The sequence below is a fragment of the Podarcis tiliguerta genome (genome assembly GCF_965153285.1).
Source record: "Podarcis tiliguerta genome assembly, chromosome: 6".
NCBI lineage: Eukaryota > Metazoa > Chordata > Lepidosauria > Squamata > Lacertidae > Podarcis > Podarcis tiliguerta.
This window is the reverse complement of record NC_139539.1, coordinates 5605485-5631240: the sequence shown is the minus strand read 5'-3', so window position 1 is coordinate 5631240 and position 25756 is coordinate 5605485. Positions and strand designations below refer to the sequence as shown.

The window sequence follows — 25756 nt, the reverse complement described above, 5'->3', positions numbered from 1 at the left end:
TCCCAATCACTTCAGGTGAGACTATTGAACCCAAGCCAATCTGAGACTGTCTTGATCTGTCTCGACCCAAACCAGATCCTATCCAAATTTGCCTGATTCACTTTGGGATTTGAGCTTTGGCCAAATCCAGTGCACAGTCCTGCCACGTACCCAAAATGCCTCCACCTTGTCAGGGTTTAGTTTCGGTTTCATGCATCCCCTCACTGGTCCAAGAGGGCTTTGACCATCCCTGTTTAGCTGAATACAATACTGACAGACCTTCCAAGTCTCCCTGCTTTCCAGGGGCATTCTGGGATTTACAGAAGCCATCCCAGTTTCAGATTTTTGACCTTGCAATGTCCTGCTTTTCCTTAGGATGTCCCTCTTTTCATCGGATAAATGTTGGAGGGTATGGAGTTGTGCAACCCTCGAGCCTAGGAGATAAGTAACCATGCAACCTTTAGAAGACATCTGAAGGCAGCCCTGTATAGGGAAGTTTTTGAATGTTAAATGTTTTATTTTACAGATATATATGTTTTTATATACGTTGGAAGCTGCCCAGTGTGGCTGTGGCAACCCAGTCAAATGGACGGGGTATAAATAGCAACAGCAATGGAATAAGGTAAAGGTACCCCTGCCCATACGGGCCAGTCTTGACAGACTCTAGGGTTGTGCGCCCATCTCACTCAAAGAGGCCAAGGGCCAGCGCTGTCCGAAGACACTTCCGGGTCACGTGGCCAGTGTGACATTGCTGCTCTGGCGAGCCAGAGCCGCACACGGAAACGCCGTTTACCTTCCCGCTAGTAAGCGGTCCCTATTTATCTACTTGCACCCAGGGGTGCTTTCGAACTGCTAGGTTGGCAGGCGCTGGGACCGAACAGCGGGAGCGCACCCGGCCGCGGGGATTCGAACTGCCGACCTTTCGATCGGCAAGCCCTAGGCACTGAGGCTTTTTCCCCCAGCGCCACCCGTGTCCCCTAGCAATGGAATAGGATATCCCTATTTTCATCAGAGAAATGTTGGAGGGTAGTGGAATTAAATACTGTGTGCCTGTGTGGGCTTTTATATGTCATGTGACTGACAGGCCTCTATCACATGCCCTGTTCTCTCAGGGAAAAGGGATGGGTGGATTATTCACACAATGTGTCCCATGTCATTCATGAGTGTGACCTGTCTCCAAATCACTGCTAAGCCCCATCGAACTCATCAGTTCTTAAGCGCTAATCTTGAGCAACCTACTAGTCAACTCGCGATGAACGTTTTTGCTGAGCCACATCTAACCGTTTCCAGCATGAAAGTCATATTCCTCAAAGGGAGGAAGTAGATGGTTTCGATAAAGAAATGAAGGAAACCAGAATGCAAATGAATGTCAGTTAAAGGTGGCAACCAAAGCCCCATTAGATCATAGAATCATAGAATCCTAGAGTTGGAAGAGACCACAAGGGCCATCGAGTCCAACCCCCTGCCAAGCAGGAAACACCATCAGAGCACTCCTGACATATGGTTGTCAAGCCTCTGCTTAAAGACCTCCAAAGAAGGAGACTCCACCACACTCCTTGGCAGCAAATTCCACTGTCAAACAGCTCTTACTGTCAGGAAGTTCTTCCTAATGTTTAGGTGGAATCTTCTTTCTTTCTTTCTGATGCTGGCAAGCGACTCAGCCCTCCAAATCTAGGTCAACTTCTTAGGTCTAATGTTCTTCCAGAAGCTGCAGTTAGTGCAGGAGTGAGACCTTAGCATAAACACCTGCGCAGAAGCAGAAGCAGCAGCAGCACAAGTCATTAAAAGAGAGACAACTTAGAATAACAACTGCAACTTCCTGCCTATTGAAATCAGGCAGGCGTCTTCACTGTACTCTTTGGCTTCTGCTGCAGTTTTGAACTGATTGTTGATTTTTATTTTTTAAATGTTATTACATAGCTGCTTTTAAACTATTTTGGGGTTTTGGGGTTGGTGTATATACATTGCCAGAGGTGCACAGCCCCTTCTGCTATATCAGAGGTGGGGTTGTTGCTGAACTGCAACTCCCATCTTCTTCTTTGACGATCACTCCTAGCCGAGTAAGATTGTCTTCCTTAAACACGGTTTTAACAATGAGTCCGTAAGTGACTGCGGAGGCCAATTCTGGATCCACACATCCTTCCACAGCGGGGACATTGGTTCCCAGGTGGGAGTTGATCACGGTGAGGGTTTGCCAAGCGTGCCTTCCTCTTAGCACGTTTCTCCCTTGCATCCTGAGTTCGAGTGTCTTCAAAGCCAATGACACCTCTGGTAAAGGCTGTTCTCCAACTGGAACACTTACAGTCCAGTGTTTCCCAGTTGTTGGTGTTTGTACTACATTTTTTAAGATTTGCCTTGAAACAAACCTCTTTTGTTGACCACCAGCATTACGCTTTCCATTTTATGTGAACCGTCCTGGGACCTTCGGGTAAAGGGTGTTCCAGCTTGTCAATATCCTTCTTAAATTTTGGCGGCCTGATGTCTGGTGGCTAATGGATTGAGGCTGAATCCTGACAAGACAGAAGTACTGTTCTTGGGGGACAGGAGGTAGGCAGGTGTGGAGGACTCCCTGGTCCTGAATGGGTAACTGTGCCCCTGAAGGACCAGGTGCGCAGCCTGGGAGTCATTTTGGACTCACAGCTGTCCATGGAGGCACAGGTCAATTCTGTGTCCAGGGCAGCTGTTTACCAGCTCCATCTGGCACACAGGCTGAGACCCTCCCTGCCCGCAGACTGTTTTGCCAGAGTGGTGCATGCTCTGGTTATCTCCCGCTTGGATTACTGCAATGCGCTCTACGTGGGGCTATCTTTGAAGGTGACCCAGAAACTACAACTAATCCAGAATGCAGCAGCCAGATTGGTGACTGGGGGCGGCCGCTGACACCACATAACACCGGTCTTGAAAAGTACGTTTCCGAGCACAATTCAAAGTGTTGGTGCTGACCTTTAAAGCCCTAAACGGCCTCAGCCCAGTAGACCTGAAGGAGCATCTCCACCCCAATCATTCAGCCCAGACACTGAGATCCAGCGCCGAGCACCTTCTGGCGGTTCCCTCACTGTGAGAAGCAAAGTTACAGGGAACCAGGCAGAGGGCCTTCTCGGTGGTGGCACCCACCCTGTGGAACGCCCTCCCTTCAGATGTCAAAGAGATAAACAACTATCTGACTTTTAGAAGACATCTGAAGGCAGCCCTGTTCAGGGAAGTTTTTAATGTATGACATTTTAGTGTATTTTTGGTCTTTGTTGGAAGCCGCCCAGAGTGGCTGGGGAAACCCAGCCAGATGGGCGGGGTACAAATAATAAATTATTATTATTATTGTTATTGAAACGGAAAACTGGCAGCTAAGGGCCATTCCACGCATGAGCCTGGCTAGTACGTGACAACAATTTGTTTGATAACAATTGGGGGGGTGGGGGTGGAGATAAACCAGATTGGACATATTCGCTTCTATTTTTTCTTTTGGAAAGCGAATGCACACTTACATTCCACAGCTGGCTAATTTCTGTACAGCGAAGTCCTGAAGCAAGCCCTCGTACAGAGCTTGTGGAATCCCCACCATCCAATGTGAAAAGTTCATTGCCGTCATCTCCGGGCAGGGATACGGTAGAATTCTTTCCAAGTGAGAGAGATGTTTTGTGGCAACGCATCCCCGTAACCGATATTTTGCTTTCCAATTTAAGCCCGCTTGTTTGCTCGCTGATGGTAGTGAGAGGCCTTAATGTCTGAGTGGTCTAGTCATGCACTCAGTGCAACTGGGGATCATCTCGTCATGCGCCTGCTTGCGCCTGCCAACTCTAGCTTCCAAGTGATTCAGCATAACTGCCCAGAGTGCTTCAGTCTGAGGTTGAAATGTATACAAAGGCAGTTCGGATGGAGATGTGTGAAGCCTTGAAAGCAAGATCCCAAAGCATGTGTTTCTGCGGGCGCATTGCCTGGAAACCCAGCCAGCAAACGACGTAGCAATTTTGATACCAAAATGCTGGCAGAACAATGCATATGGAAATAATCACATAAAACCACACCCTCCATGCAAATAATCAGTCCCTTCAGTGAGCAGAGCCTACTCTCTGCAACTTCCTGCTCATGCAGGTTCTTCGCTGAATTGTTTTTGATTTTAAAAAAATTGTTCTGGTAAATCGACCCTGACAAATAATTTTAACAAACATGCAGTTTTATTATGCGTATTTGTTCATAAAGTGCTGGCTTGATTTATGCCTTGACAAATTTGCACACATTTAATGTTTGATATTGTTGGTACTTTGAATGGATATGTTATATTGTTATATGTGAACTGCTTAGAAGCTTTTGCTGATTGAGCAGTATATTTCTGAGCAGTACATTTTAACTTTGAACTGATCCAGAAATGCTACAACTGGATTTAATATTATCAATAATTTTTCAAAAACCCATAAGTTTGCAATGCTTGAAAGATTAAGTCTAAAAATGCAAAACACCTTTAATAACAGGCTCCAATTAACGGAACAGCAGCATGTGTATATTTAGCAGGAGAATGCATAAAGAGGAGACTTTGCAAAGAAAACAAATCTTGCACACGCAGACTTTGTGTTTGGACTGTGCTCTGGGGCAAGTTCACCCGAAGGCACATTCCAGCTGCAATACCCACATAGTCTACTTGCTTTGGAATAAAACCCTCCTAGTTGTACCAGTGGATGACTTTTCTTAGCACAAATACCAGCTTCAAAGGAAGGATTTCCCCCAAGATATGCAGTAGGTAAGGAACAAATCCCCTCTCCATGCCTGGTCTGATCTCCTTCACAATCAATCCCCACCTTCTCCGTACGTTGTTTGCACGTAAACAAACCTGCCAGTTAGATGCAAAGACATTTAATAGCCTTCAGGTGTAGTTTGACCTTCGGAGACATCATCTCTCAGCCAAAGGTGCTGGTGCAGCAAGGCTTCTGGTGCCAATGGTGCATAAGCCCTGGCGAACTCAGAAATCCATGGTGAATTTTCAAAGAGGTGGAGTCAGGAAAGTGTGTGTGCATGTGTGTGTGTGTACCTCTACTGTGCATGCAGAAAGTCTACAATACCCCCAGGTAAAGCTTGGGAAGCCACTGCCCATCCTGCCACTTCACCACCCGAGGCACCAGCAGGAAGTCAAAAACACTGTGGTAGGCGGCTGTCAATCTCTAGGATTTTTTTTTGCAAAGTTTTGCAAAGGGACAACTGCCAATGCTTGCTCCAGATTTGCTATTCTGTTTTTGCCCACAGGTTTGTGAATTACAACCCTTCTTGTCTTGCACTCCTTTTTGCATGGACATAGCTGTCAAGCATCCCTTATTCGAAGGGACAGTCCCTTACTCCAGTGCCATGTCCCGCTGATGTCCCTTATTGATGGATGTCCCTTAAATGTCCCTTAAATGATGTCCCTTAAATTTCAAAGGAAGCAGCTCCTCTCCCTCCCTCCCTGCCGGCCAGGGAGGAGGGAGGCTCCAACTGTGTTGCTTGGCTGTGTTGCTCACCCAATAAGAAGTCTAAGAACGACTGGGGGGTGGAGCTTGCATGCTTTGTGCCGATCAAATCAGCCGCGTTGCCTGGGGACTCGCCTTTGCTCAGCGCTTCCCAGCGGAGAGGTGACGGTGGTTTTCCTTGAGGCTTCGTTTGGCTGCTGGCTGGGCTTTCTGCCTTTGGCTCAGAGGGGCTCAGAAGTTGAACATACCTGTGCTGAGTGCTCGGATCAGAATCAGATGCATACGTCATCGACGGCCCACTCAGCCTTGCCGGCGAAAAGGTCTGTCTGGAGCGGGGGCACATGGTGGGGGGAAAGGAAAGGAGATCTCGTGGGAGGGGGGGCTTTTGAATTTGTTTTGGAGGCTCCTTCGATTGACTTATGGGGGAAAAGAAAGAAGCTGGTTGACTAAAATGGTGGGTGACTGGCGATCTCGTGGCGGGGGGGAGGCTGTGTGTGTGTGGCTAGTTAATGCAAGCTGAGGGGGGTTTTGAATGCTGGACGCCATTTTGTTGCACGTGCTGCTGCAAACTTTGCAGTGCAAAGCCAGGCCGGGGAGCCATCTTAAGTTGAGGCTGCAAAGGCCTTGTGGTGCATGTGATTCAGATTCTATTCAGTTGAACCTCTGGTTACAAAGTTGGTTGGACAGTGTTCTCGAAGCTACTAGCATGAGTTTGACCAGGCTGCAGGAGGACAGGAAGACTGGAGTGCCTGGAACAGGTGAGGCTACAGGTCCCTTATTTTGGCTGCTGATCCCTTATTTTCAAGGCTGCTGGTCCCTTATTTTCAAATCTGTAAGTTGACAGCTATGCACAGTAAAATTTTATTTTGCTTTTTTTAATCCACAGGATGTCATTTTATTTTTCTTGGTCTTTTCTAACAATTCCTATGCTTGCTTGCAATGCTGCTGCAAAAGAGAAGACGCACGTCTGCTTTCCTGCTGCAATTTCTGTCCAGCAAAGAAAACACAAGGACTTCGAAACTCTATCCCATCTGAGGGAGGAATCTGGGGCAGTACAAGCTCTGGGACCAGCAAGAACGCCAATCTTTTAACTCACCGAGACTTTTAACAATCTGAGATTCCAGTCTATCTGGAATCTCCTGCACCACTCAAAAGGAGGAAATGCACACAATTCATTTTGTGTCCTGTGGTTTATAAACAATGGAGATTGCCTTTGTGTGGCTGCCCTGTTATGCTGGGATACGACAGGAGTCCACTATCTGCATTTTCCAGAAACCACAGGAGGTATTTTTGCTCCAATGGGCTTTCCCAGCTGGTGAAATGGGTCATTGTGATGAATGTCCACTTCTTAGGATTTTAGTTTTGTTTTAAATGTATTAGCCCTTTTATGTTTTGAATTGTCTCTGTCATACATTGCGTTGGGACCTTTATCTAGGAGGAATTAATAAATCAATAATACTGTAATTATTATCCAAGACAGCAAACTTTACTCTCAAGGGAAGTTCCTCTTTCCTTCTCTTAACTTGCCTTTCCAGCCCATGTGCTAAGAAAACCTTAGAATTTCCTCAACCAGACAGGCATTCTTGCAGTAAATTCCAAACAATGCCACGTGGAAATCACCGCTCTACTTTTGCAAAGCGCTTGGCTCAATATGCTACTTTTTCCGGTCACGTTTAATCCAGAAACGACGACTGAGGCTCTGCAATGGAGCAGAGCAGAAAAGCAAGAATTGCACCACATGAGGGATGGGATAAAAATGCCCACAACTTTTATTGGTTACAGCTAACAGATTGGTGTGACACAAGGCAAGCATTCAGATCCGAGAGCCACTACCTGGGGCAGGCTGGACCTGGAAGCACCAACCCAGGACCATTTAAGGGGGTCCTTACCTCCACGAACCATTCATGCATTCATCACGTTTATATACCAAGGAGCTCAAGGTGGCGTACATGGTTCTCGCCTTCCCTTCTTATATTCACAACAACCCTGTGAAGTAGGTTAGGCGGAGAGAGAGGGACTGGCCGAAGGTCACTCAGTGAGCTTAATGGCAGAGTGGAGATTCGAACCCAGGTCTTAGTCCGGCACTCTAACCGCTAGGCTGAAGGAAGGTGAGGACAGGTGACCTCACCTAGGCCCGAAGTCACCCCCCACCAAAGCAGGCTCAAAGCTTCTCAAAGCTTCTCAAAATCATTTTCTCAGCAGCTAAGCATCAGAAACATTCCACTCTGCTGTAACAAAGGTAGAGAACAGTCCATTGTTTCTCAGGCCTTTCTCATGCCTTCTGGCCTTGCTAAAGAACCACATTGCAACTTGCTTTCTGTCCGGGAACCATGCCAAAGCACAAGAATGAAACAACTGGAACACACTGAAACCCCTTCACCCCCTTTCCTGCCAAGAGTCCACAATAGTCCCAAGACAGCTTTCTGTACATGCTCAGGGGAACACATTATGGGGCGGGACTCCTGAGGGAGGAGAAAGGAGGAGGGAACTGGAAAGGGGTATATATGCTTGTGCACATGATTGTGAACTCGTGCATGCTTTTTGTGACTTATCACACTTGCTCCTTCTACCAGTTCATGGATGGTAGAAATAAAACCTTTTTCTCTGAAACTATTCCTTGAGTGTCTGTTGACTCCCACTTCCCTTTCCCAGGCGCAATATTTTTCCCACCCGAGGGCAAAGCCTCATAAGGCTACAAGGCCACACTGGCTGTCAATCTGGACCCAGGCCTCCAGAGCCTTTTCGACCAGTTGAAATGAAATTACAATGGATTAAAAAAAAAATTAAAATTATGGTGTTAAGAATATTAAAAAGAGGATCTGCTGGATCAGTGACCCGTCTAGTCCAACATTCTACTCTCACAGTGCCACCACCCCGGATCCACAAGTAGGATTTGAACACAAGAACCCTCCCCCCGCCTGTGGTTTCTAGCAAATGGAATAAAGCTTTGAAAAATGATGCTGGATTTTAAAATATGTTGGATCTACTCTCATCCCGAGGTCATGTTGAACTTCCTGAGAATTTCAGCTGTTGTTTGAAGAACCACCTTCCAGCACTTTGGGCTCTTGCCCCGGGTGGGAGCAATTCCTGGGCCCCATGCCAGGGTAACGCTTTCAACTAATTTTGACTGGTGAAAGTTTGTCTGCATAGACTGTTTCTTGTTTCTCCCTTCCAGAATGGGACATGCTGTTGATATATCTGGCAATATTAGGCTTATATATTTTAGAAACTTAAATGCACGCACTGGCCTTCCAAACGGATTTAGCCTCTTGATAATCCTGTCTGGTCACCAACCTCTTGTTTGTTCGGGCAGTATAAAAACGCTAACAACTAAGAAAACCAGAGTTATGAATGGCAAGATAAATTAAAATATAAAAAAACAATATGCAAGTGTAACCAATCAGCATAAACCATCTCTTCCCCTGGAACAAATCGGCTGCAGTGATAGGATTGTGGAAAGGATAAATCAGTTATTATTGATATATTTATGCTCGTTTTGCGTGTTCTGTTTGGGTGGCAGGGGAGAATAAGTAGCACATTTTTTTAAAAAAAACCCCTAATACTGAGTTAAATGCTGTTAAAAAACCCAATTCCTTGGAAGTTCAGGACACCCAGGGCGCACAATTTCATCAGGGAATACATTACAGGAATACATCAGGGAATACATTTTCCCTGCCTGAGGGAAAATCAGACTCGTTAAAAATTGTGTCCATTAATTTTTGCTTCTTTTCAAAGAGAGGAATTTTTTTTAATACACAAAGCCCAAGGGAAGGCAATGTCCTCTTAGATAAAGTCCCAGTCGCAGACGAAAATGGTACTGGTTATTTTTCTCAGAGGTGCTTATGCATATCCTTTTTATAACTTGACCCCAAGTCCAATCTCATGAGCTCAAGAAATGCTTTTGGATCTTCTTTTGTATATTCTGCAATTTCATGTGATCCAGGGCTTTCCAGAGCTTCTGCACCACGACCTGTTTCCCCAGAGTGTCCTTGAGCTGGATGAGGAAGGCATGGAGTTCCACCTGGAGCACTAATGGGTTCTTCTCATCACAACCGGCGGCAGGTGCACTTCCGTTGATTCTGTGAAGCAGTCTCTCCAGCCGTCTATGCGACCCGACTTGGTAAGGCACAAAGTCTATTATGGCGTCTTGACAATCACTCCCGATTCCTGGAGAAGGCAGGGTGGGGAACGAAACAGGTCTCGGTATTAGGTGGTGTGAATAAGGCCTCTAGTGCCAGGCTCATATTACAGTGGGTGGGTGGTGCTGTGGTCTAAACCACAGAACCTAGGGCTTGCCGATCTGAAGGTCGGCGGTTCGAATCCCCACGACGGGGTGAGCTCCCATTGCTCTGTCCCTGCTCCTGCCAACCTAGCAGTAGAAAAGCACGTCAAAGTGCAAGTAGATAAATAGGTACCGCTCTGGCGGGAAGGTAAATGGCGTTTCCCTGCGCTGCTCTGGTTCGCCAGAAGCGGCTTAGTCCTGCTGGCCACATGACCCGGAAGCTGTACACTGGCTCCCTCGGCCAATAAAGCGAGATGAGCGCCGCAACCCCAGAGTCGGCCACGACTGGACCTAATGGTCAGGGGTCCCTTTACCTTTTACTCTTCAGTAGACTTCTACATGTTGTTTTTAGGCACCTGATAAGCCATGCCTCAATCCAAAAAGGGATTTGTGGAGTAGGTTACAAGGGCAGAAAATAGAATCCACTGGCAACTCAACAGACCAGCATTAGAGTGATGTTTTTGAAATTCCCAGGCTCTCTGATCCAGCTTTAAAGTGTTGCGTATGAAACTTGCCTTGACTACTGCAATGCATAGCTGTCAACTTTCAGATTTGAGAATAAGGGATCAGCAGCCTCAAAAATAAGGGATCAGCAGCCTCACCTGTCCCGGGGACAGTCTATGGGATATCTAACAATCCAGGGAAGCAGCGGGAAATGGCGCTGGAATAAAGGAATTTCCCGCAAAAAAGGGAAGGTTGACAGCTATGCTGCAATGTGCTCTATGTGCATGACTCAGAAACGGGGCTGCCACACACCATATGTTACAACAGTCATGGAGTATTCTGGGAACTGCAGTTTGTTAAGGGTGCTGACTTCACAGAGCTACAGTTCTCAGCACACTTAGCAAACTACGGTTCCCAGGATTCTCAGTGATTATTTAAGTGGAATAAGAGTGCTCTAAAAGCATGGGGTGGATGGACCATAAGCCGGCAACAGTGGGAGTTCTGGAAAGGGCACAAAAGAACTCCTAAATTATAGGGCCCAGGATTTTGCTGAAGGTAAGTCACAAGTGCTTGATGCCCATTTGAAATGGGCAGGGGGGGGGTACGTGTGCCCCCATGCAGCTTCTCACCTAGTAATTCATCTGCTTTGTCCTTGGTGCTGTTGGCTTTGCTCATCTTGCAAGGGGTGCAGAAGGTGTCATGGAACTGGTTCCCAGGGACGTTGACCGCCAGGCCTTGCTTAGAACAGTCCCGGTGGGGTTGGCAAACCTCAGTGCTGGAAACAGAGTCGGAAAAGGTCCCCTGAGGACACGGGATACATGTAGTGTCCTCCTGCGGGTTGCCTGTAAGATACAGCCATGGCAAAAGAAGAAGAAGCTGTGAGCAAACACTGCATGCGAATTCCAAATGGAGCTGGGCATTGTCTAAGAACAGCGGCTCCCAAATGTTCCCACCCCCCATGTAGCACTTAAAAAATTGCTGGGGGTCTTGTAGTACCACTTGGTACTGGGGTTCTCTAAGGGTGTGGCAGGAGAGGATGGCAAGTGTATTTGGGAAGATTCAAGGACAATCAAACATTTAAACATTTCAGTGTAGTATAGCATAGTATCAGAGTATATATATATATATTATTTGCAGAATATGACCACTGCAGATGGTGGCAGGCGGTCACGAAATTAAAAGACGCCTGCTTCTTGGGAGGAAAGCGATGACAAACCTAGACAGCATCTTAAAAAGCAGAGACATCACCTTGCCAACAAAGGTCCGTACAGTTAAAGCTATGGTTTTCCCAGTAGTGATGTATGGAAGTGAGAGCTGGACCATAAAGAAGGCTGATCACCGAAGAATTGATGCTTTAGAATTATGGTGCTGGAGGAGACTCTTGAGAGTCCCGTGGACTGCAAGAAGATCAAACCTATCCATTCTGAAGGAAATCAGCCCTGAGTGCTCACTGGAAGGATAGATCATGAAGCTGAGGCTCCAAGACTTTGGCCACCTCATGAGAAGAGAAGACTCCCTGGAAAAGACCCTGATGTTGGGAAAGATGGAGGGCACAAGGAGAAGGAGACAACGGAGGACGAGATGGTTGGACAGTGTTCTCGAAGCTACCAGCATGAGTTTGACCAAAGGCCGTGGAAGACAGGAGTGCCTGGCGTGCTCTGGTCCAGGGGGTCACGAAGAGTCGGACACGACTAAACGACTAAACAACAACAACATGGATAGGTATCTTTCCTGCGATCATATTATAAAGTAGCTGTGTTTTGTGTTATAAACCAAGCACTGCTCATTGTTGGTTCTTTTTGTTTTCCAATGTATTTCTCATCAATAAAAATTTCAGGGTGGAGTGAACAATTTTTTATTCTGAAAGTGTGGCCAAGAGAAAAAAAAGTTTGAGAAGCAGCAACTTAATGATTTTGTAGCGATTGTAATGCGCTGTGCTAGATTTTTAATTGCATGCTTTTCGTTGCTGTTTTTCTCTCTTTTATATTGCAGTTCAAACTGTAATACAGTGAAATGCAATATATATAAGAGATGCAATGAAAAGTACAGTTAGAAGCAATATGAATCTTTAATGTGTGGAATGCACAGTTCCATCTTAAACCACAAATACGCTACAGAACTCCCTGGTCTAATACATATACTGCAATGGCTTGGCTAGGTCTGTTCTTAATCTGTGGTTGCATATTTTCACGAGTTTAATACTCTGCTACTGGGGCTCTCTGTGTGCAAGCCCCACATTTTGAATCCAGGCACCTAGCCATTTCTTTGTGTTGTTCACCCACACACGTGGGTCCACAAGGTTTCATTTCCTCCCACCATCTCTACACATGCGTAAAGCTAAGGTGAAGCCGTGTAACTTATAATCAGGTGGACCTCACTTTTGTGTGTTCCCCAGGGGCTGCAGTTGTTCCCACCAAAACAAAAGTGGTCTTAAACTTCACAACTGGAGGGGTTAGAATCATAGAATCATAGAATCATAGTTGGAAGAGACCACAAGGGCCATCGAGTCCAACCACCTGCCAAGCAAGAACCACCATCAGACCACTGGTTGTCAAGCCTCTGCTTAAAGACCTCCAAAGAAGGAGATTCCACCACACTCCTTGGCAGCAAATTCCACTGTCGAACAGCTCTTACTGTCAGGAAGTTCTTCCTAATGTTTAGGTGGAATCTTCTTTCTTGTAGTTTGGATCCATTGCTCCGGGTTAATTGAAGAAAATCCACTACGCTAGCCTGATTCAGTAAAAGGCAGAATTCTAAGTCAGGTGTAGGTTCCCCCAAAGTATGTGAATAATATAACTTGTTCAAAGTCCAAAATCCAGTTTATGACAGAACATATAGAAAAGAATCTCAGCAAAACACCTCTGAACCACAAAACTTCTCTGAACTGAGTCCACCCATTGAGCACACCCAGTGCAAGGCAGAGACAAAGGCCTCATCCAGACTTGACTTGATACCATCTCCCATTGGGCAGAACAGAGGACTTGAGCCATGTGGTCTATGACCAGAACTGTACTCCAGAAAACATAGGTGTTTGCTAGAGGCACTGGCGAGGGGAAGGCAAATGAATAAGGGCTGCCAGACTGATGTTGCACTGCAGGGAGAATTTCTGGCCGGTATGCTTGCTTCTGCGCCTCCATAAATAATAAATAATAAATAACAAATATTTATTATTTATACCCCACCCATCTGGATGGGCTTTCCCAGACACTCTGGGCAGCTTCCAACAAAATATTAAAATACAGTAATGCATCAAACATTAAAAGCTTCCCTAAACAGGTGGCACACACCTGGTTTCAAACCCATGCAAAGCCCTGATGGCAACTGTCTATTTTGCAGAGCCTTGCTAGAATTCCCCACTGTTCATGGAGTACAGAGTGTCACATTTTATCAGTCATAATTCCCCCTGCAAAGCCATTTCAGTGAGAACCAAGGACGAGGGGAGACAAGCTGTCCATGAAAGCTGAGCCCAGCCCCTGCGTTTATGAAAGCCAGGCTGTCTTTCCAAGATATGCAACTTTCGCCTTCACTGAAATAAGAAAGAAAAGAGAAAGTGGAACAGCGCTGGTCTCTGCCAAGTCACTTGGTGATCCAGGGACAGACATGACCTCAGACACCACTTAGATCATGGCCAGGGGCACTTGCTGTTAGGAATGCAGAGAGTTCCGCCTGGGATGGGAACCTGGGAACGCAGCCTCAGCCCTGCAAAACCAAAAGCAGCTGGAAGAGGGGACTTTGGGCACACTCACATTTCTCCCTCCCTACAGAGTAATCGCAGCACATGTAAGAAAATAAGAATAGCTTGCTGGATCAGGCCAATGGCCCATCTAGTCCAGCATCTTGTTCTCAACCACATGCCCCTTATGGGAAGTCTAAAGCAGGATCTGACCACAAGAGCCCTCTCGCCTCCTGCAGCTTCCGGCCACTGCCCAACTCTCTCCCATCCTGTTTCAAAAGCCAAGAATAGAGTGTGCTCTTTATGCTAGGAGGGGAATCCCAGCATCGCCCTACAATTCAGCAGGCACCACGGCTCAAAACGAGCCTCGTTAGAGGGTGACAGGACGGGCTGCGCCAACCAGGTTGGCAAAGGTGGTTCTACAGCTGCACCCTGAAGGAAAAGGCAACGCCAACAAGTTGTTGTTCCTCCGGAAGAGATGCAGGTTTAAGAATGTTATAACATCAAACTGCAAAACTAAGCTGGAAACCAAGCTTTATATATATGTAAATATGATTTATTTACACATATTAAAATTGGAAGCTTTGAATGGAGAGAGATTTCACAGCAGTCACGTCTCAGAAGAAGCCTGTTCTTCACAGCAGCCTAGTTGGATTCCCAGACATCTGGGTGCCACAATACAGTGGTACCTCGGGTTAAGATCTTAATTCGTTCTGGAGGTCCGTTCTTAACCTGAAACTGTTCTTAACCTGAGGTACCACTTTAGCTAATGGGGCCTCCCACTGCCGCCGCCACGCAATTTCTGTTCTCATCCTGAAGCAAAGTTCTTAACCCGAGGTACTATTTCTGGGTTAGCGGAGTCTGTAACCTGAAGCGTCTGTAACCTGAAGCATCTGTAACCCGAGGCACTACCATATATGAAAGGTATTGACAAGCTGGAATATGTGCAGAGGCAGGTGACCAGGATGATCAAGGGTCTAGAAACCAGGCCTTATGAGGAACAGTTGAAGGAGCTGGGTATGTTTAGCCTGGAAAAGAGCAGACTGAGAGGAGATACGGTAGTCTGAAGAGGGATGTCAGATGTCTGTCACATGGAAGAGGGAGCAAGCTTGTTTTCCGCTGATCTGGAGGGTAGGACTCTAACCAATGGACTCAAATGACAAGAAAGGAGATTCCGACTAAGCATCAGGAAGAACTTTCTGATGAGAAGGGCTCTGCTGACAGCGGAATGGACTCACTCAGAAGGTGGTGGACTTTCCCTGAGTAGAGGTTGGGTGGCCATCTGTCAGGGATGCTTTAGCTGAGTTTCCTGCATTGCAAGGGGTTGGACTAGATCAGGCATAGGCAAACTCGGCCCTCAAGATGTTTTTGGACTACAACTCCCATCATCCCTAGCTAACAGGACCAGCGGTCAGGGATGATGGGAATCGTAGTCCCAAAACATCTGGAGGGCCGAGTTTGCCTATGCCTGGACTAGATGATCCTGGTGAGCCCCTTCCAACTCTACAATTCTGTGATTCTAACCTCTGTGATTTACCAGGGACAGCCAGCCCAAACCGAGGGCTGTCCCCAGTAGAGCGGTGCCTGTTGGGATCAAGAGTGAGGGTGCCGCTTGCAATACGTACCAAGCTGAGCAACTCCGGTTCCCAAGGGGCAGCTGGAGTGCTTTATGCAGAAATCCAAATCCGAGTGGTAGCCCGCCTTGCACTGGCACGCCCGGTTGTGTGTGCCATTGCACGGCCGCACCTCTTCTTCCAGGCTGTTGCAGAAGACGTTGCAGTACAGGCACTTCTTGAGGTAGTTCCAGTATTGCGTGTAGTGGAGAGCGGGGCACGGCTGGCAAACGGTGTCCTTATCATTGGTGCACTCTTCAGCCACGTACGTCCCCGGCGGGCACTGCTTGCACACAAACACCTCATTGGTCCGGCGATCTCGCCTGCTGTAGGTGGGGTAGCTGCCGGAACACGGGGGCCCCAAGAGCAGGATGTAGAGCACCACCCACTAGAAGGCAAAGGGAGAGAGAGCAAGTGAGCTGGATGCAGCAACCGGGTTCCTTTCCCAGTAACTGTCCTTGGCAAAGGTTTCTGCCATTGGGTGAGATTTCTAACATTTTGCTAGTATCCTCGTGGTCAGGTCTGCTTGAGGAGTTTTCTCCCAAGTAAAGTGGTGCCTCGCAAGACGAAATTAATTCGTTCTGCGAGTTTTTTCGTCTTGTGAATTTTTTCGTCTTGCGAAGCACCGCTGTGTATTGACGGTTTCCCATAGGAATGCATTGGCAGTTTTTTAAAAAAGGCGCAAGACGTTTCGTCTTGCGAAGCAAGCCCATAGGGAAATCCGTCTTGTGAAGCAACTCAGAAAATGAAAAACTCTTTCGTCTTGTGAGTTTTTCATCTTCCGAGGCATTGGTCTTGCGAGGTACCACTGTATCTGGTTGGCCACTGTGAGAATGGGATGCAGGATTAGATGGGCCACTGGCCTGACCCACCAGTCTCTTCTGAAAAAAGGTAAAGGTAAAGGACCCCTGACAGTTAAGTCCAGTCGCGAACGACTCTGGGGTTGCGGCGCTCATCTCGCTTTGTAAGCCGAGGGAGCCGACGTTTGTCCGCAGACAGTTTTTCCAGGTCATGTAACCAGCATGACTAAGCCGCTTCTGGCGAACCAGAGCAGCGCACGGAAACGCCGTTTACCTTCCCACCGGAGCGGTACCTATTTATCTACTTGCACTTTGACGTGCTTTCGAACTGCTAGGTTGGCAGGAGCAGGGACCGAGCAACAGGAGCTCACCCCGTCATGGGGATTCGAACCACCGACCTTCTGATCGGCAAGCCCTAGGCTCAGTGGTTTAGACCACAGTGCCACCCACACTTCTTAGGTTCCTGTAAAGGGAAGCTTTTAATGTTTAACAGACTTGTTGTTGTTTAGTCGTTCAGTCGTGTCCAACTCTTCGTGACCCCATGGACCAGAGCACGCCAGGCACTCCTGTCTTCCCAGGCACTCCTGTCTTCGTTTAACAGACTACTAACAGACTACAAAATATTAAAATACAGTTTAACAGACTACTGTATTTTAATATTTTGTTGGAAGCCGCCCAGAGTGGCTAGGAAAACCCAGCCAGATGGGTGGGATATTATTATTATTATTATTATTATTATTATTATTATTATTATTAGCATAAGAAGGCCAGTCCACCACCCTCTTTTCCACATGCCTCTGGGAAGCCCACAAGTGTGGCATGAGCACAAAAGTCTTCTTCTACTGTTCATCCCCACCTCTGTGACCAAAAAGCCAATGCAGGCTCCAAGTCCTCCTTCCCCTGCAGAGACAACAGCCCTGAGACTACGAACAGGCTGCCTTTCCCTAAAGCAATGTGTGCAACCCTCACTTAGGATATTGAGTCACCTGCCCTCTGCCACCTCCTGTGTTCCTTGTTTCTCTTTAACATATGCGAACTCTGCTTGACTTGGCAACATCCCAGTTCAACTGCTTCCAAGAAGTCCATACAACGAGTAGGAAGACAGCCCTCCTTCCTTGCACTTCGCAACCCCCTGCACCCTCCCCAGCAGTCTGCTTCTGAACATTAGCTGTCATGGCTAATAGGCCTTGATGCCCCTACCCTTGGCCAAGCCATAGAGTCATGAGAGAGAGAGAGACTTCTTCCATTCTCTCTGCACCAGGGTTTCCCAAACTTGGGTCTCTGGCTGTTGTTGGACTACAACTCCCATCATCCCTAGCTAGCAGGACCAGTGGTCAGGGATGATGGGAGTTGTAGTCCAACAACAGCTGCAGACCCACGTTTGGCAAACCCTGCTCTACACCAAGGGTAGCCAATGTGGTGCCTTCCAGGTGACTACAACTCCCATGTTGGACCCTCCAACTCTACCCTGTTCAAGCGTATTTATGCTTGCAAACCTAGACCTCTGAAAGCAAAAGGGAGCCAGGAACTCTACCTCCGAGAGCGTCCTGAAAGGGTTCCGCTTGCTGTAGAGTTCCATACTACTTCCGAGGGTCTTGACAGTCCTGCTCGCTCTCTTGGAATCAAGTGGGGTCTGCTGCAGCACGGACTCAGCTTACGGAAAGCACCCTTCTCTTGTGTTTGCAGACGATGTAGTTCTGGGAAAGAAAAAGTGAAAGGAAACAAAGTGTAAAGAGACCGTAAAGAACACAATGTGCAGGCATGCGGAGGGACAGAATGTTCTGTTCTTTGGAGAGTAGAATGAACCTTCTTAATTTGTCCAATATTGGCTGTTTCCCTTTTGGGGGAGGAGGAATATACAGGACAGGGGGCTAGTTTTCAGAGCTGCCCTGACCCTTCCTCAAAACCACAGACAGGTGTCAGGATTAGACAAGTGGAGGATCATGTGAAGAGATGGTATCCATGTCTTGTGTTGAGCTGATTGAGTACCTGGACGGTTGTGTGGTCTGGGAGGGTGAGCTGAGCCCCTGGGAATGTTAAAGGTAAAGGTAAAGGTACCCCTGCCCGTACGGGCCAGTCGTGTCCGACTCTAGGGTTGTGCGCTCATCTCACTTAAGAGGCTGGGAGCCAGCGCTGTTCACAGACACTTCCTGGTCACGTGGCCAGTGTGACGAAGCTGCTCTGGCGAGCCTCACCAGCACAGCACATGGAAACGCCGTTTACCTTCCCGCTATAAAGCGGTACCTATTTATCTACTTGCACTTAAGGGTGCTTTTGAACTGCTAGGTGGGCAGGAGCTGGGACTGAAAGACGGGAGCTCACCCCATCGCAGGGATTCTAACCACCAACCATACGATCGGCAAGTCCTAGGCACTGAGGTTTTACCCACAGCGCCACCCGCGTCCCCTGGGAATGTTACTCCCTCATTTAAGGAAATTGAAGCCTGACTATCTTAGAGTCCTTAACTCAGGCCTAGCAGCATCCCATCCATCCATCCATCCATCCACAATGTAATTAGTGTCAGGGCTGGATTAACCATTAAGCAAAATAAGCGCATGCTTAGGGCATCCGGGGAAGGAGGGGGCACCACGTAAATTGCTCAGTTGAGCATTCATTTTCTCAGTTGAAGTATGTTAAAAATCCCAACAGAACAATGATGCAACAAGGCAAGCTGGGTTCCTCACCTCGACTAAGCATAGAAGCAGATGCGTTACGTAAGGTTAGTTTTGAGGATCTGATCAAAGGCTTTGCAATTAGAAAAAAGTAGAAGAATGCAGAAGGTACATAAAGAATGGAGAATATTTAAAGACTATCTGGAAAATTACTGTAACCAAAAAAATCTCCTGGCAGACCTTGAATGGTTCTTGCAAAACTAAGGTGATAAATAATAAAGTACTCTTGACAAGAACTGGGAAAGCAAAAATGATAATAAGGTGCTGCATGTAGAATAACAAAATGAGAAATAGGACAACGAGAATAATCAGAATCTAATTTTATTTATTTTAATCTTTTTTCCTTCTTCTTCTTTTCTGGTATGAGAATAAGGGTCTAAGATAGCATCTACCTCATGCTCCCAGCATCTCCCTCTTCTTTTCTCCTATGTCCTATCCCTCTTGTTCCACTTTAGCCTTATTTATTTTTTATTTTTTACATTGAAGGCACATGAACCAGCTTTTGCTGGAAAAGCAGGGTAGTCCAGGCTCATGAGCATCTGGCAAGGATAAGATAGCCCTTTTTTATTTTCACATTCTGTACTCCCAATACTCTTAAACTGTTGATTTATGCTGTTAGTCAGTTTATATCCCACTGGGTCCTAGGATCCTCTCCATGTTCTTATTCCAAATAAAAGTTTGTTGCTTTAAAAGCACTGGCATAAGTTCTTGAGAAGGAGGTCCAATTTCGAAGTCCAGTGCCCAGACTTTTGGCCACTAAGTAGGCTGGGGAACAAGTTTTTATCATTTTGTGCTAGCTGATGAAGCTGTCAGGAGTTCAGCCTACACTCGAGTAGGACCCTGGTAGAGACACATGCCCAACTAGCATGTTCCCTCCCTCCCTTGATCGTTCGGGAGCTTCAAAAGCTTTCTTCTGCCTGAACATCACAGCGACCGATGCCAACCGACACTGGCACACTTAGGGATCCGCAGAGTTTGCGCATCATGCGTGACAGACCTCAGCAACTCAGCATTTTGGCTAATCTACTTTATTTACATATAAACACACATGGAGCACGGCAGCATGGCTCCCTCTCTCTCTAGCATCAGACAGCAAAGAGAAAAAGAACGAAGGACAATAGTCCCACTTCACGGAACACAGTAACGCAAACATCCTGTCTCTGACACTTCCCACTCTGTGGAGTCAAAACAAACACCATCATGTGACAGACAAAAAACCCATGACTGCAATCATAGATCAGGAATTCTAACAGAAGCCTCAGGCATAGAGACCCTTGCTTAGAGATGCACAAATCTCTGAGATTTCCCAGAGAGCTTGCCTTTTGTTCCCAGTATCTGGTAAGAGCAATGGGAGGTGGCACTACTACCGGGAGGGTCTTTAATTGGACCAGACACCCTTATCCTGACAACAGCTGTAGTCCCACTTGCACTATTTGCTAAATAGATGAACTCATGCACACAGAAGCTGTCGAGACAACTGTTTATCTGCTATTTCTGACAACACATTTGAGCATTTCAGGATTATGGCATGGCTGGGTTTTTTGGGGGACTTTCAAGCAACCATCAACTAAGGTAAAGGTAAAGGTAAAGGTACCCCTGCCCGTATGGGCCAGTCTTGACAGACTCTAGAGTTGTGCGCTCATCTCACTCTATAGGCCGGGAGCCAGCGCTGTCCGCAGACACTTCCGGGTCATGTGGCCAGCGTGACAAGCTGCATTTGGCGAGCCAGCGCAGCACACGGAACGCCATTTACCTTCCCGCTGGTAAGCGGTCCTTATTTATTTACTTGCACCCGGGGGTGCTTTCGAACTGCTAGATTGGCAGGCGCTGGGACCGAACGACGGGCATGCACCCTGCTGCGGGGATTCGAACCACCGACCATGCGATCGGCAAGTCCTAGGCGCTGAGGTTACCCACAGCGCCATCCGCATCCCTTAAGCATCAACTAGTTCCACACAATCCAAACCATCTATGGTGTGAATCTGTCCACGGCCAGTTCAATTCATTTCCCTCTGAACTCCCTAGTCTACATCCCCCTGCCGCAAGAAGCGTGTAACTTCTTGCTACCTATGGATCACACCACCTGGCCTTGGATCATAGCCAAATGTCTTATCTTAGAATGAGGTTTCTTTGAAGACAGGTGCATTAAGTAGAAGACGCACAAAGAGACTGGAGCTGACATACGACTCGTACACAATGCTAAATAGGAACCAGCCATCTATCTATCAAGGGACCCAAACCAATGGCTTCAAATGACAAGAAATGAGGTTCCAATTAAACTTCAGGAAGAACATTCTGACAGTAAGAGCAGTTCAACACCCTCAATGATGTCTACACGGACTGGCAGTGGCTGTCCAGGCTCTTTGCCAGGCAGTCTTCCCATGTCCTAATGGGACACGGGTGGCGCTGTGGGTAAAAGCCTCAGCGCCTAGGGCTTGCCGATCGAAAGGTCGGCGGTTCGAATCCCCGCGGCGGGGTGCGCTCCTGTCGTTCGGTCCCAGCGCCTGCCAACCTAGCAGTTCGAAAGCACTCCCGGGTGCAAGTAGATAAATAGGGACCGCTTACTAGCGGGAAGGTAAACGGCGTTCCGTGTGCGGCTCTGGGTCGCCAGAGCAGCAATGTCACGGTGGCCACGTGACCCGGAAGTGTCTCCGGACAGTGCTGGCCCTTGGCCTCTTGAGTGAGATGGGCGCACAACCCTAGAGTCTGGCAAGACTAGCCCGTACGGGCAGGGGTACCTTTACCTTTACCTTCCCATGTCCTACCTAGAGATCCCAAGGATCTGGCATGATCTGCCCCTGAGCCACAGCCCTTTTCCAAACACATGTTAAGCCAAGCAAGAAATAAGATGAAAAGTGTGTGTTATGCTTATGTGAAACAAGACACAGACCTCATATCCTAAGAGTGCAATGATCTGGGAAGCATCCAGCCACACAAATCAATTAAGAATAAATCTTTACCCAATAAAAGTTTATTACTTAAATAAACTCTGTGTGAATCCCAGACATCTCTGCTAGGACCAAAAGAATTAACCACAGTAGCCCAACTGGAGTCATCTCAGACACGTTCCAGATGTTTTGGGTTATGACTCCCAACAGCCCCAGCCAGCACAGGGTTAGTAAGAGATATAAAACCAGAGCAGGGTTGCATAATGTGGAAGGCTGGCTTAAGAGAATGAAGAAAACCTCACTCCTTTTGAGCAAAAAGAATATAGTCGCCGCAATGGAATACCAAGGCACCTTTTGCAGTGGATTATTATTATTAATAAAATTATTAATATACCACTTTATATTTTAAAGGGGGGAAATCTCAAAGCAGTTTACAACACTTTAACACATAAAATAAAACAATCCAGAAGAAAACAATTTCAAGCTTCAAGGAAAATATTTCAGATCCTTTCTCTAAGTGACATTTTGCTTTCTCCACATTTATTTCCCCACACTTAATTTATAGAGCTGCCCCACAGCAGAAGTGCTTAGGAAGCCAGTGTGGTGTAGTGGTTAGAGTGTGAGGCCAGGGCCTGGGAGATCAGGGTTCAAATCTGCACTCAGTTATGAAGCTCACTGTGGGTCATTGTAAGGATTAACTGCAGAGTGGTAGGGGGTGAACCATGTACTCTTTGGAGAAAAAGCTGAGATGTGAATGCAGTAAATAAGCTCTTCTCCTTATCTGCTTAAGAAAGCTGGAGGGCCCAACCAGACAGAGATGTCAGTCGGCAATCTGGCATCAAGACATGAAATATACTCAGAGTCGCAAAGTGATTTCATGCTCTTTATTCAGCTCATAGTGGTGAGGAGGAATGAATGAAAGTCCCCTCAAAGTATCTGTTTTATATACATTATTTACACAATGGGCTTCACATGATTAGCTAATTCTGGAATTCTACTGTAAGCCAATCAGGTTGTGGATTCACTTATATCTGGAGCATGATTGGGTGGTTCCTGCCAACCAATCATACTGCTGCATTGTTCTAGGAGCAATCAGACTGCTGCATTCTGAATCCTATTGTTCTAGGACCAATAAGACTGCTGCAATTTGGATCCTATTGTTCTAGGACCAATCAGACTGCTGCAGTTTGGATCCTATTCAACTCAGCACATAACAAGACATCTCCACATGGTTGCAAAATGTTCCTGGGGAATTTCTAACACTGCTATGCATGCAAACACTGCTTTTCTCCCTAGCTTATATACTTCCCAATTTAAATGTATAAAGTTACATTTTTAATTTGGGTGGGTAGCTTAGACAGAAAGGCATTTATATCCGTAAGACAGGATTCTTTCGAAAAAGAGACTTGATGAAGTGGTCAAATCAGCCAATTTGGGCGGATCCACAGCACGCATTGAACACAAATTTGAAGCACTTCTCTCAAAGGATCCTGGGAACTGTAACCTCCCATCACAGAACTACAATGCTAGCAGCCTTAACTACAGTTCCCAGAATTCTTTGGGGGAAACCATGTGTTGAATGCGCTTTAGAATGTATGTGGATTTGCAGTATTATAGCACTTTAAATAAACCCTATAATATAGTGGAAGAATTCTGCTCCACAAAGAACAGTCTCTTTTGTACACCTGATGAACATTTAATGACAGCCCCATATGCACATCTGTACACACAAACACACATGCTCACACCTGACAAAAACTTCATGTCCTTATGACAGCATCACATGTACATCAGCACAGACGCATGCATGTCTCATACCTCCCACCATAGACACACATGCACCAGTTGCACATGAACACAGGAAATTGTCATCTCTGCCAAGAAAACAGCACTGACGACCCCCAAGTTCCCTCGGAATGCACATCAGCGCAGGCACCGTGCCGAAGTGGCCAATAATAATAATAATTTTATTATTTATGCCCTGCTCATCTGGCTGGGTTTCCCCAGCCACTCTGGGTGGCTTCCAGCACATCTAAAAACATAACAAAACGTCAAACATTAAAAACCTCCTGATACAGGGCTGCCTTCAGATGTCTTCTAAAGGTTGTGTCGTTCTTTATCACCTTGACATCTGATGGGAGGGCGCCACCGCAGAGAAGACCTGGTGATGATGATGATGATAACCAACTATGTTTATACCGGCACCTACTGAGAAGATCCTTTAAAAAGCAATTGTACCAAAATGTGGAAATAATAAATATTCAGGGGCGGCGCCGAACTTTGCCCTCGCTCGGGGCGCCGTCTGCCCCAGCATCATGTCCATACCTGTATCTGCACACATACCTCGCACCAGACACGGACCAACATGCAACCGGCGCGACCACGCGAACCCTCAGGAAACGGTCATCTCCGCAAGGAAAGCAGCGCAGATGACCCTACCTGAGCCACGAATCATCAGCACGCCTTCCCTCGGAAGGCGCATCTCCGCGCGCACCCGGCTTTCTATTCGCGGCAACGCCAGAATCGCTTCGCCACGGCGCGTAAAGGCGCACGCCGAGGCGCACGCGGGCTGGCGGACCCCGCCGAGCTTCGCGCGCCTCTTCCGCCGCCGGAGCCGACTCAGCCGGCGCCGCGCTCCGCCCCTGCCTGCCCTTTACCTCGGCTCGCTGCGGTTTCGTTGGTGGGCTCGCCTTGGCGCGGCCTTGGCTCCCCGCCGCTTATATGGTGACTCCCCGCCGCTTCTTTCCAGGTGGCTCCACCCCAAGGGAAATCCCAAAACGCGTTTCCAAATTTGAGCGCTTCCTGGAAAAGCGATGAAGACAAATGGGGGGTGATTGGGTTCATAGCTACCAACTTTTCCTTTTCCTTGCGAGGAATCCTATTCGGAATAAGGGGATTTCCCCTTAAAAAAAAAAAAAAAAAAAAAAGGAAACATTTACAGCTATGATTCAGTTCGAAGATTCGAAGCGCAGCGACCTGCTCGAAACAGCGGCAATTGGGTGATCGATCGCCCTAGGGGCAGGTGACGACCCTCGTCCCTAGAGGGTCGTGTGTGTTCAGGTCCCATTCTGCGGTTTCTTCAGCCGTGGATCTGGATGGCTCTGCTGCCACTCTCTGTCCGCAAAATTCATCTGGATGGAGCTCATTCTCCCTTCCCTAAATCGCCGGTTCTCTGCTCCCCGCCTCGATTCTGGCATGTGTGCAGGCATTTTTGAACTTGTGTTCAGGAACCTTAAAAATAATAAATCCCAGGGAGGCAGCAAGTGCTAACGTAAGGTTGTGGCTGGGAGCATCTAGCTTGCATTGAGAAGTTCCTGGGTTCTATTGCCAGCGCCTCCAGGTGGAGCGGAGAATGTCACCTGGCTGAAACCCTGCAGTGATGCTGTCAATCAGTGTAGGCAGTACTGACCTGGACGGACCAACGGGGTTGATTTCATGAGGCTAGGTTCTTAAGTGCTACTAACCTCAGTTATGATTCATGGAAGGTGAGGGGGGGGAGCGGGTAGGAAGATATCAATTTCCTTTTAATAAGAAGAAATACTGAAGCCTTTTGCAAAGGTGATTTTTACCAAAGGCAGGGATTCCCAAACTGGTCTATGGACCACCGTTGCTTTGTTTAAGTGCTCCTCAGTGTATCTGTGGATACTTGATTGAAGACAAGAGGTGACGCATCTGTCACATTAAATATCAATGTTGCATTTAAACTGCATTTAAATTGCAGCTTTTATTTCTTACATTGTGTTTTTATTGTGTTTCCAATTTGAATTCTGTTGAATGCAAAAAAATACAACGTAAGAAATTTCTAAAAGCAATAAAAATGCAATTAACAACCATGCATCATCTAGCACAGCAGTTTATGATTGCTACGACAGGCACAAAAACTATTAAGTGATCTGCCAAAACCCTCAGCAATTTTCAGATGGTCTGTGAAAGTCGTGGAATCACTGTATGTACCGTGATGACAATTTCTGAA

At 47.1% G+C, this 25756-nt stretch overlaps 1 protein-coding gene across 5 annotated transcripts; it reads right to left on the bottom strand.

Annotated features, from left to right (window-relative positions):
- Positions 1 to 7157: 7157 nt before the first annotated feature.
- Positions 7158 to 24574, bottom strand: TNFRSF6B (TNF receptor superfamily member 6b). Of its 5 annotated transcripts, none has more exons than XM_083447615.1 (6): positions 24441 to 24574; positions 17758 to 17920; positions 15436 to 15811; positions 10743 to 10979; positions 8108 to 9578; positions 7158 to 7509 (listed from the first exon to the last, which is right to left on the bottom strand). In XM_083447615.1, exons 2-5 carry the CDS (start codon positions 17800 to 17802, stop codon positions 9292 to 9294), a joined length of 945 nt encoding a protein of 314 aa, XP_083303741.1. In that variant the 5' UTR covers positions 17803 to 17920; positions 24441 to 24574; the 3' UTR covers positions 7158 to 7509; positions 8108 to 9291. The 5 variants fall into 5 exon arrangements, with proteins under 5 accessions (XP_083303741.1, XP_083303743.1, XP_083303744.1 ...); XM_083447617.1 differs by having other exon boundaries at positions 10767 to 10979; XM_083447618.1 differs by having other exon boundaries at positions 10767 to 10979; positions 24223 to 24471.
- Between the last annotated feature and the right edge of the window lie 1182 nt (positions 24575 to 25756).

Bases quoted from the DNA above. Each gene is read 5' to 3' on its own strand.
- TNFRSF6B (XM_083447615.1), bottom strand. From the start codon at position 17,802: ATGGAACTCTACAGCAAGCGGAACCCTTTCAGGACGCTCTCGGAG. The intron at 15,812-17,757 runs GTAGAGTTCCTG...TTTGCCTTCTAG, and splicing joins CTTTCAGGACGCTCTCGGAG to TGGGTGGTGCTCTACATCCT. The intron at 10,980-15,435 runs GTACGTATTGCA...TGTATCTTACAG, and splicing joins AACCGGAGTTGCTCAGCTTG to GCAACCCGCAGGAGGACACT.